General features: G+C 43.6%; 1 protein-coding gene across 1 annotated transcript in view; it reads right to left on the bottom strand.

Annotated features, from left to right (window-relative positions):
- fgf11a (fibroblast growth factor 11a) overlaps nucleotides 1-8,697 on the bottom strand; it is a 122,167-nt gene extending 113,470 nt beyond the window's left edge. Inside the window, exons 1-2 of the mRNA XM_050067111.1 lie at nucleotides 8,317-8,697; nucleotides 6,885-7,947 (exon numbers count right to left, since the gene is read on the bottom strand). Coding sequence (XP_049923068.1) covers nucleotides 6,885-7,077 — 193 coding nt within the window. The 5' untranslated portion in view covers nucleotides 7,078-7,947; nucleotides 8,317-8,697. The remainder of the gene's footprint in view (nucleotides 1-6,884; nucleotides 7,948-8,316) is intronic.
- Nucleotides 8,698-11,317: the final 2,620 nt, after the last annotated feature.

An 11,317-nucleotide genomic window follows, 5' to 3' on the forward strand; every position in this document is an offset into this window, starting at 1 on the left:
CACTCACTCACTCAATTATCATGAAATCCTATCATTTGTTTGTGTTGATTTATTAGTTTGTCTGACTGTGCGTAGGTGTGTTTTTATGTTTGTATTGATGCAAGTGTGTGTAATTATAGATATATGCACTTGTGTATATCTGCACTTGAAAGTGTGTGTATCTGCAAGCTTGCTTTTGAGTGTGTGTGTGTTTGCACAGGGGCAAGCTGACCTTGTTATAAGCTGAGTGGGCTGTAGTGCCGGGGCATCATTAGTATGGGTTAGGTGAGGGTTAGAGGGTGTGTGTGTGTGTGTGTGTGTGTAGAGGTGAGGGGGTGACAGAGTGGGGAGAGATGGGGGATGACAGTGGAAGAGAGGAGGTAAGGGGTTGGGGAAGAAGGGGTGGGGGGTATGTGGGTCAGTCCAGGACACAAACACACGTCACTCCTCCCCTTCCGTCATTTATAAGCAGGTAGCAAATGTTTGAGGAGACACACACACACACACACACACACACACACACACAGTCCACACATTGGATCTTAAATACAACTCCTCCTCTTCCACAATGGCCTCAAATGGCCTTAGACAGTACAAAGGGAACGTGAACTGTCCGGTCACACTGCAGTGACACACAAAAAGACAGTGTTAGATGCAGGATAACATCCACACACACACACACACACACACACACACACACACACACACACACACACCAAAAACACTCTATATTAGCCATTAGTTTATCTATGGAAAGTGTCAACATACTGAACTTCAAATAGGGACAAAAGTGAGGTGAAATATGTGGTAAAGTCTGGAATAAATAGAACCAAACAAAACAGACAAAAAAAACAAAGTGAAACTTTCGACCTCATCTTACAGTAATACTTCATTAAAGTGGAGCAAATTTAAATGTATATTATAAACAATCTCGGAACCAATCAGCTACCATCTGACAAAGATAATGCCGCTGAGGGTGCAGGCCAATATTTCGGGCTGATCCGCCTCCTTTGCTCTACACATGGACTGTTTATCTGCCACTCAAGCCTGACTAGTCAATACTGCTCTGACTGCAAATGGACTACAAATGGAAACCAGAACACTCCCGCATACCAATGCATAATATATTCATAAAGATTATATTATAAATAATTAAGTATAAATTAATGAAATATTGAGTAAACTTATAATATATATATAAATAAATTATGTACTATCCTGACACCTTCGATATTTTTGTCCTTTATTTATATGGCTTTCTGGAGGAGTGGAGGTGTGAATGAGAGTGCTTTCTCCAAAAGAAAGGAAGCAAAGTCAAGGTGTATTAAAATTACATCTCTTTTTTCAGTATGACAACTTTTCCACCTAAGTGTTGAAACTTGAAATACTTTTCTTTATTTTCTAAAAGTGCACAGCTGGATGGAAAAAATACCCAGTCTTTAGGAATTTCTAAATCAGGCTTGCAAAAGAAAGCCAGACCATACAAATATTTACTGGTGAAATTCAATAGTATTTAGTCGAAACAAGTAGAAGCTGCCACTGCAATTTTAAACATAAGAGTTGAGTAACTCCAAACAAGGACAGAGGCATTGGTACATGATGTTAGCAGCATTAGGTGCTGGCAGTAGTCGTGTTTCCATTCAATTGTCATGCAACTTTTAAGCAAACTTTTGAAAAATCCCAAAGAGAAATGCCAATTAGGAGCATTTGTATCAACTGGTTTGGAGCAAATAAACTAGGCTAGTTCCTTTAGAAGCTGGCGGTATAGGCTACGCCCTATGTGTGACCTAACAGAGTAGAAGAAGTAGAGATTTCGAACTGGAAACAAAACAAGTCGCCTTGGCTATCTAATCCACCTACGAGAGAAGAAAACGGACAGAGGTCTTCAGGAATTTGTTTCAACTGGTCAAGTTTTAATAGTTCTTTCATGTCAGCTACTACTGGCCATGTTTTATGCATTCTGGAAACGAAGACAAATTAATGCAATGACTCTGATGCACAGGAAGACGCCAATCAATCATGTGAGTTAATGTTTGCCATGGCGGAACTTACTTGGCAAAGGCATTTCCATCGTCCATTTAGCGCAGCAACTCTTTTTGACAAAGGCCAAAAACCATCTCAAGCAAACGTAAAAACTTTTTTGCACAATTGAGGAAGTTTTATTGACTTTTGCCCTTTAAATACAGCTTTTCTATCGAGATACTTAAGTCTTGAAAAAAGTTCCCACACTGCTCTTGCCCAGCATCACATTTTATCGGTTATACTAACATTTCTATAACTCTGGACCTTCGTCAAGCGAATTAAACACAATTTTTTACAGCACAGATCTTAAGTAGATAGTGCTCCGCCCATTTCATGTGCCCCGGAATGGGATTCCTAATCACCTGTGGGTGTGTTTCTCAATAACTGACAGGAACATGTGTACCATCTGTCACATTATGTTCCACATTTAAAAAAAAAAAGAAAAAAAGAAATGTGGAACATCTCCCTTTAAACTACTGCAATACTTCAAAAAAACGTTACGAAGACATGGCTAATGTTGCCACGTGACATCACTGAGTAAGTGAGCAATCCACTGGCACACATTGAATTTATTAACTTTACCTGCTCTTGATTATGACTTTAAAGTAAAACCAAAAGTTCAGGAGTAAGTCTACCCTGATATGTGGAGGCCAGTCTAACCTATGGTAGATATTGTAAGTGAACATACACAATGTAAAAAACAATAAAGCCACAGAAGAGGTTATATTACGACTGGTACATGTCTGATGTTACACCACTGACCCACAAAGTTGCCTAATCACCGCTGGTTTTATGGTGCCACTTTTCACAACGTTGTAACCTGCAACCTTAGGGTGATCATATTGCTTTGGTGCTTTGCAGTTTGAGTGTTCCTCTGCCTGCCTGGGAACTGTAGCAAACAGATACCGTCTTAGGCACAACCGCACATGCTGTCGTAGCTGTCCTTTGACATTCAAGCCAGATGCAAACATTATAATGACTGTTAATGGCTGCATCTTTAATACTGTCACGCTGTCCCTGTGTAGTATCACAATAAAAATGTGATGTTCATCCAGTAGTATAAATTATAAACCTATACACATACCAATGCTGTAATTTGTCAAACTGTTATCAGCTGTCTGGAGTGAAATCTGGGTGGAAGTTTTATTTATAAGCCTAAGGTAGTTCCTGGAATTTTATCGTCCATGTTTGTTTTATTTTCAAGTGTGTGCATATGAGAAATGAAAATTTTGTGCTTGACAAAAGTCAACAGAAGCCAAAGGAAGGTAACCACAGTCAACGGAAGCCACCGTGACAATGGAAGCCATCAGAAAACAATGAGAACCAACCAAAATACAAGACAATGCGAGAGACTATAAGCCACAGGATGCAAAATAAGCCAATAGCAGCCAAATGATGCCAGTAGAAACAATGGAAGCCAGTTGGAGGCAAAGTGAATGCAAGCTGTAAGCAGGCTGCTCTGAAGTGCTGCCAGGAGGAGGAAGACGAGGAGGAAGAGAAAGAGGGGGAGGAGGTGGAGGCTACGGCTCAGGAATATTCTGGTCGTTTATTGCTGGCCAGGGGTCAACTCTGGCCTCGGGCTGAAGCTCAGAGAAGGAGGGAGGGATTCACATATGATGAGAATACACCAGCACACACACACACACTTATTGCCAGGGGTCAGTAGTGTCCTCCCTATGCTGGCCACACACACACACGTAGAGAATGATGAAGACGCACACTGCCACACGTGGTACTTAACGCAGACCCCTGTAAATCAACCTGAAATGGTGATGCTGGTAATGCCTCTCTAACCACAGCCTCCATACCTCGTCCCCGCCATTACCATAATAAATCCATCAGAGTGTGAGAAGCGCTGAAGCCGCTGGGATGGAAATGGTTTCAAACAATTGGCATGGCGCACGCGTCGCCCATTCCCAAAGAGCTGGCACCACCACGACCTGTCCAACATACTTTACTACCGTAATTACAATATAGAGAGCAGCCGCCTCTATGGCAGATGCTGCTTCCCACGTTAGAGGTTCCCCACGTAATTACCATGATGAACTTGGCACGCCGAGGTAATAAATATCACAGAACACACACGCGCGCCAACACACACAATTGCACAGGGCAGAAAAGGACACTCATATACTGTGCATGGAGGTAGATGTGGGGAAATGAACACACACACAAATGCATAGTGGTGAGGTGAGGACAAGCCCATTCAGGAAACACAGATACACAACATACTGTTGTACAAAGTGATCCAAGACCTGTGTAAAATAAAGTATAGTGAGGGAAAGTAATGAGAAAGTACAGAGGAATCAGGCTTCTTACACATTTACCATTTCAAAATCCTTATTTTTTTTAGACTTAAATTTCAGACCATATTTGACATCTGAGAACAAAAAGCCAGCACTCAGAGGCTTGCATTCACCCATTATGGTTTAGTCCACATTCCTTTGCAGAAAGTTGGACAATGTTTGACTGTCAAACATGCCTAAACTAACAAGTGCTACCTATACTGAAATTATTTCCCCTTAAAATATAAAATAAACAAGGTTGTATCATTGTTCCCAACATATTTTTTAGTCTTTTTTTTAATAAATAAAAAAAGTTGAAAAAAACTTAAATAATTTCATTTTCATGGCGTTTGTGCAACCTTGTTCATTCATTGTTTCCGTGGAATCCACAATGAACACAGCTATATATAGACAGCCTAATAGCTACATTTTCTTTTGAACTAATTTGATCACAGATGTCCACCGTCCTTGGGACAGAGCTGTGCGTTCAGTCACACGTCATACTTATTGGCTTTGAAATTTTGTCTGTGCTGGCTGCCTTCTCCACTTGCCCTGAAAAACACTCTGCTTGCCTGGTCAATTTATTTCTAGAAATTCTACATTCTATATTTTAGAAAACGGAATATGAGCAATTGTCTGGAAAGACAAACATTTCCGCATACATACATACACACACTGCATGAGAACCCTGAAGGAAAAGCGATACCGTTATCAGTGTTTTCTTTAGTGTATCATCACCTGAAAACAATAATCAGTCAGTTTCGTTACTTTAGAATGAGCCGTTTATATCTGCACTGGGAGCGGGTCCTCGTCTACAGTGATGGTAATGTTGCACTGCCATGTTTCTACAGTAGCTCAGAGGGGACAAACGGAACAGTGGCTCTAGAAAGAGCCATTTAAGTTTTTCATGTCGGCAACTGTAGTTTGTTGCCCCTCCAATAAGAAGCTTCAGAAAATCACAGATTTTTTTAACGTGAAACTGCTTTATTCAGTATTTTTACTGTTTGTTTTGGAGAGGAAGAGATGGCTGCAGATAATCTGGCTCACAGTAAAAACCTCTGAACACCTGGATCTTAAGTTAGAAAAAAAACGGTGAGCACACATTAGCAGGTGCTAGGCTAACGGCCTGTCTTCAACATGCCAAACGGCATCGGAGAAACACTGATTTGTAACGTGAAACAGCTTTGTTCAATGTTTTTACCAGTTTAAGTGACTAGATCCATTCGTATTCCTCTGTGGATAATTACGCTCACCTCCCGTGTGTCTGGTTTGGAAATAAGGTGTGCACGAAACTGCTTAATTCAGTGTTTTTACCACTTTAAATCACTTAGTCCGTTTGTATTGAGAGATAGGGACCTCTGTGGATAATTCGGCTCCCAGTAAAAACCTCCAAAACAATGAAGGAATTCTAATTGGTTTCAACTGGTTGCAGTCTGCATTCCTCACTACTAGATGCCGCTAAATGTTCCTACATCCTACAAACTGCTCCTTTACAAAAAATAACTTTAAAAAAATTAAAAGCAGAAACCAAAATATTGCTCACTAAAAAATAAATAACAGGACTCTTTAAAATATAATTGTCCCACAAAAGAGCCAATTAATTATTGCTCAAAATTAAATAATTTACTCAATAGAGCTTTTGATAAGAGACAAAAATCAAACCTTGACATCAAAGTGGTCTGACCCACAAAAGTACATTTTGTTCACGGACAAATAGCCAGCTCCCTTGGTGTGTGAGCGTGTGTCTTTACTGTTCAGTCCTGACTCTGTATCTAAATTTCCGAATCTATTTCCAAACAGACCCAAAAGAAACCTCGGAAAACCCATATTGTCAAAAGGCATCCACATTTTGTCATCATTAACATCCAGTATCAACACTACAGACCCATCACTCATCAATTTTTTTAGGCTTGTAATGTCAAAAACAATCACCATATGTAGCAAATGATGCACTCACTGCACAAATCAAGTGTCACTGTCTCATTTAGCTCCAATGAATAATTTTGCAATTACATTTAACATGCTAACACACAAGACAAATTAGGCCGCACTGTGTGTAACTTGCCTTGAGGGAAGCGCGGAGAGAGTAATGGCCCCCAGAATTGCAAATGAGGTGCCTCTTGACATTTTTATATCACAGTAAATCACTGTATGTATGAGCCAAGTCCGTTGTGTGTTTGCAGATTAGCAGCGTGTGTGTGGATGTGTTGACATGCTCCTCAACAAAGTCATCACAACAGTCACAACGCAGGCTAGGTTATGCCTCTGGTCAGTGGTACAAATCTGTGTGTATTAAGCTGGATTTGACTCTGTCCATTTCCTGTTTAACTATAAATACAGGACATGCTGTGTACAGCTACCAGCAAGATGTGCTGGGATGTTTCCCAGATTCAGATTAAGTCCTGCACTAGAAATTACAGGCTGGGGATGTTCTTTATTGAGGCTTTACAGTTGAGGATTAATCTGTAGTCTGGCAAGTCAACCATCAAAATCCAGTTATCCAGTACAGGCAGAAAACGGAGCAAAGAAGAAGACAACAGGGTGTAAGAAAGACGAAGAAAGTTGGAGAGTTTGACAGGAAGGCCTGTGGGGACTCACCTGGTCTTTTTTCCATTTTTCTCCCTCGACTGCCACATAGTCGAACCTTCGATATTAATATGAGGATTTGCTTTTGGCAGAGCGACTTGTTGCTCTTTGGGCAGGGCTTGCGTTTGCTGGCGATCTGCCGGTTTGCCTGGGGGTCCTTGACCTCCCTGCGCTGGCGAATGAGGGAGCTGGCGAGAGCGGCCATCTTCCCAGCGCTGACCCTGCCGCCGCCTCACCAGCCTCTGGCGGCTCGGTGGCGCCCAGGTGTCGGGGGGTACCGTGGGCCACCCCCCTGCCCGCTCACCCAGGGCGACGGAGCACCACTGAGGGAGGGGGGCAGAGTGGAGGAGGGGGCTTCTGAGGATGGGCCGAAGCAGAGGGGAGAAAGGCAGAAAAAGAGGAAGAGGTGGAGGGAATAATGGTGGATCCCTGAAAGGCCCACCCAAAACTGAAAAACTGATGGTCGTTGAGGTTTGGATTGATGAGCCTTTAAATGTCCTTCTAGCTGTTTTCTGTTTGCAAGGAGGTTCAGGTGAAGCCTTCGTACGTCACTGTCCCTCCGTTGGGACAAGTCATGTTGTTATCCACCCAAAAACCAGTGCACTGTAGCCCAGCAATGTGCCCCGGTGCCTCTGTCCCAGTCCTAGTGTTCCCTTACCCCCCTCCTGGAGCTCCGGTGAAGTTCAACTCAGCCCCGTCCGAGAGGATTCATCCACAGAACCATTCTCCGCATGATGAAACCAGACCCAAACAAAAATCACATTTAGTCCTCTTAACCCGCTCAGTCCTGCAGATCAGAAGCAAGAGCCGTTTCAAACGTCCGAATGTCAACTCTCCAAAATAGCAGGAGTGACACCGCTCCTTTTCTTCCCGTCCCTCACCTGTAAAATTTCTCCATCCGAAACAGCGTCAGAGCGAGAGAAGTAGAAGAAGAAGTAGAGACTGTCCGACCTGAGGTATCAGCTCCGCAAGCTGGGACGAGGACGACAGGGGTGCGGATGGACGCTGCCGGACGGACGGTTTCTTCACTGTCTCTCAAGCTCTCTTGGCATCACCCCTTGCATTCACCCGCACCCTGAGTGGAGAAGGGAAAAAAAGACAGGAGCTTGATGAATCCAGCATTTCCCAGAGATAGAGGTGACATTCATGAACGAGAGAGCGCCGGGATAGAGAGACAGACGGGGACACAGAAAGAGAGGGGAGAGGGAGGGAGGGAGCGCAGTGAGTCTATCTATCCCCCCTATCGGAATCAGGCTCTCCAACTCTCTCAGCAGCGCGCTACACCACAGCAGAGCGCAGCGCTGTGTCCTTCAGCCACGCATGCCGCCTCACAGCTGGGAGAACGAGGGATGAATGAATGGAGGGAGACAGAGAGGGAGGGTGGGAGAGGAGATGAGGTGAAGGGGAATAGGGGAGGGGGGGCTGGCAGGTAGCCGTGCCTTACGGTAGATGCTGTAGTGCCGCTGCTCATGCGAGAGTCTCCACCGGTGGGTGACAGCAGTCCGATCTGGTTCTGTTGAGTCCAGCTGCAAAGTGTGTGTCCATGTGTGTGTGCCAGAGAGGGGGTAAAAAGTGTGTGTCTCCCGGACAAGGCACCTCTCTGCCTAGCGCACGTGTGAGGGAGTGTGTAGGAGATATGTGTGGAGGAGCGGCACAGTGTGAAGGTGTACGGGTGTGAGGGTGTGTGACATGTACGTATGTGAATCTGTATATGTGTGTGAGTGTGTGTGTGTGTGTGTGTGTGACTCGCTCTCTTGCTTGTCCCTGTTCACAGTGCATTACCGAGCGAGCGCTGGCAGCGTGCTTCACATGATCTCTGTCTCTCCCTCCCTCACACACACTCCCTCGCTTACTCTCTCTTCTTCTCTCTCTCTCAAATCTATTTCCCTAAACCCTCCCCTTTGCTCTACTCTCTCCCTCCCTTCTCTCCTCCCCCGCTGTCACTCTGATCCCTCCTTCAGTGTCTGTGATTCAAAGTCCCTTCCTCCCCCACCTCCCCTATTCTCTTCATCACTTCTCTTGTACCGGGCTGAGCCGGGCCGGGTCAGAGCTGAGGTGCCCCCATCCTCACAACTCCACCCCTTCTACTCTTCCGTCCCACCCCACCTTCTCTGATGTGATGTTGGCTTAAAGAGACAAACTAAGGGAGGTTGTCAGTGCTGTGCTTTCAGCTATGACAAGGACGTATAGATGCTGTGACACAGCCTGAGTCAGTCGGGACCTTGCGTCACTGCCGTCACATCATCCATACATCTGTAAATGCATCAGTCAAACACACTGTATCACATCCACGGCACATACAGTACACAGTCAAGTCCAACAGAGCAAGGGACTAGCAGTCTGATCAGACAGGTTGTAAACAAGCCAACAGTTTAGTCCAGCACTTTATTTGGAGGTCAAACCAACAGTGTTGCACCCAAATTTGGATAATAATTTCCTGTTGCAGAGCAAAACTGTGTGTAGGCACAAATACAACAAGCACAGTAGGTCAAAGTTGAACCAAGAAGTTGGTGTATGATGGGTGTTTACAAATGACAGTTTGGGTAATAATCTAAGAATTCATATTCACTTTTTTTCTTCCAAATAGGTTCACCTAAACTGGAGGGTTTGTTTAAAATCCATCCAAAATTAAACTGAATTTCTTTTGGTCTGCTTTTTTGCAGGCGGGTACCTTTTTGAGCCACACTAGTTAGTCTGTTCATAGTTTGGTCCACCACCTTGGTCCAGGTTAAAATAACTACTTAATGGACTGTCACAAAATTTTGTATGGACATCCATGGTCCCCAGAGAATTCTACTTTGGTGATTCCCTGACTATACCTCCAGCACAACCATACACATTCCCATCAGCCTCAGCTGTACTCTCTAGTGCTAATTAAGGGTGTAAGAAAATATTAATACACTTGAGTATCGCATTATGTTTTGTGATACTGCATCAATGCTCAAAAGCACTGTATTGATTGTTAATTAGCCTAATAGGTTACATGCAAAGATTCATGGTAGTGGATTTTTACCATTGTGTTTAATCCCCCAGCCGCTAGATCCTTCAGTGTTGTAATCTATCTTTAGCCATTTGACGCCCCCACTCCAAAGTAACATCATATCAGTAAACATAGACCACAGGCCTATAAAACGGACAGAGGGTACACTGCTAGCATTGAGTTTTCCTAAAATTAGATTAGATTAGAGCTATATATCCTTGCTTACAGTATCGCAATAAATCACACTATATTGAATTGTAACCCTTGTGAAAGGAATCATATAGCCAGATTCTTGCCAATACACAGCCTTAGTGCTAATTCCCAAATGTTTGCGAACTAACCTGCTAAACTAAGATGGAGAACATGGTAAAAATTACATCTGTTTAACATCAGCATTTAGCATTGTCATTGTGAGCATACTGGCCTCAACATTTGCTCACAAGACCTTAGTGCCTAAGTCCAGCCTCACAGAGCAGCTAGCAGGTTGTAGAGCCTTAAAGACGTCCACACCAAGAACAATAACCTTAACAAAATACTATAACAATGTGAGCATGATTAGGTTTTGTAAGAGGTGGCATCAATCATGCGCCACACTAGCCAGGTGTGTCTGCAGCTCAGGAAATAATTGGCAGTGTTGTGAGAGTAGCATTACTCAGCCAGTACATAGTCAATCAGTACGTTTACATGCACAGTTAGGTCGAGCTATAGTTACAGCTCGACTAGGCCATTTAATTGGACTAATGTCCTTGTCCCAGTATACAAGCATGGTAGGGGAATCGATCCATTGACCTCAGTATGTCCAACTCCGCTGCAATAGGTGGTGATATGCTCCCTTTCTGCTTGTTAGTATCGGACCTTTTTCCGGTTGACCTATTACGTCACAGTCCAAACAATCGACAAACACGTTAGGTACGGTTAGCTGGCAGCAAACTGGTAACATGGTGGACAATTTTACAGCTCATGTAACGCATTTATTGCTTTCAACTTCCGGGTCAAAGCCCGAGGCAGAAACTGTGGAGCATGCGCTGAGCACCCCGGCCAGTTTGGGTCCGACTGACTGTATATATGCAGGAGCAATGTGACTCCAAATTCCATTGTCTGGGTGTGTTGGTCCAACTATGAGAAATGCGCTTTAGTATGAGTATCAACTCCAGCCCTGGTGACAAAAACAAAGTGTCTCTGCTGTGTTTGGTCAGGAAGCACACACAGGAAAAGCTAACAGCTGTCAGTGTTTCTATCTTTCATCAAATTGCTTTGAAAGTGATCCCAATAATATTGTTTACCACTCTCGTCATTGAAGTTGTGGTGAGGACTCCGCCATCCAGTTGAGTTAGAAGAGCGAATTCTAAAGCAATATACTGTAGCTGTTATGATACTTGAAAACTAGTAACCCAGAATGAGATGGACCATGACTGAGACTTTTTGTCAAACTTCATTAATGTAAATCTTCATTGCAAATCAGCAC

The sequence above is a fragment of the Epinephelus moara genome, chromosome 17, assembly GCF_006386435.1.
Source record: "Epinephelus moara isolate mb chromosome 17, YSFRI_EMoa_1.0, whole genome shotgun sequence".
NCBI lineage: Eukaryota > Metazoa > Chordata > Actinopteri > Perciformes > Serranidae > Epinephelus > Epinephelus moara.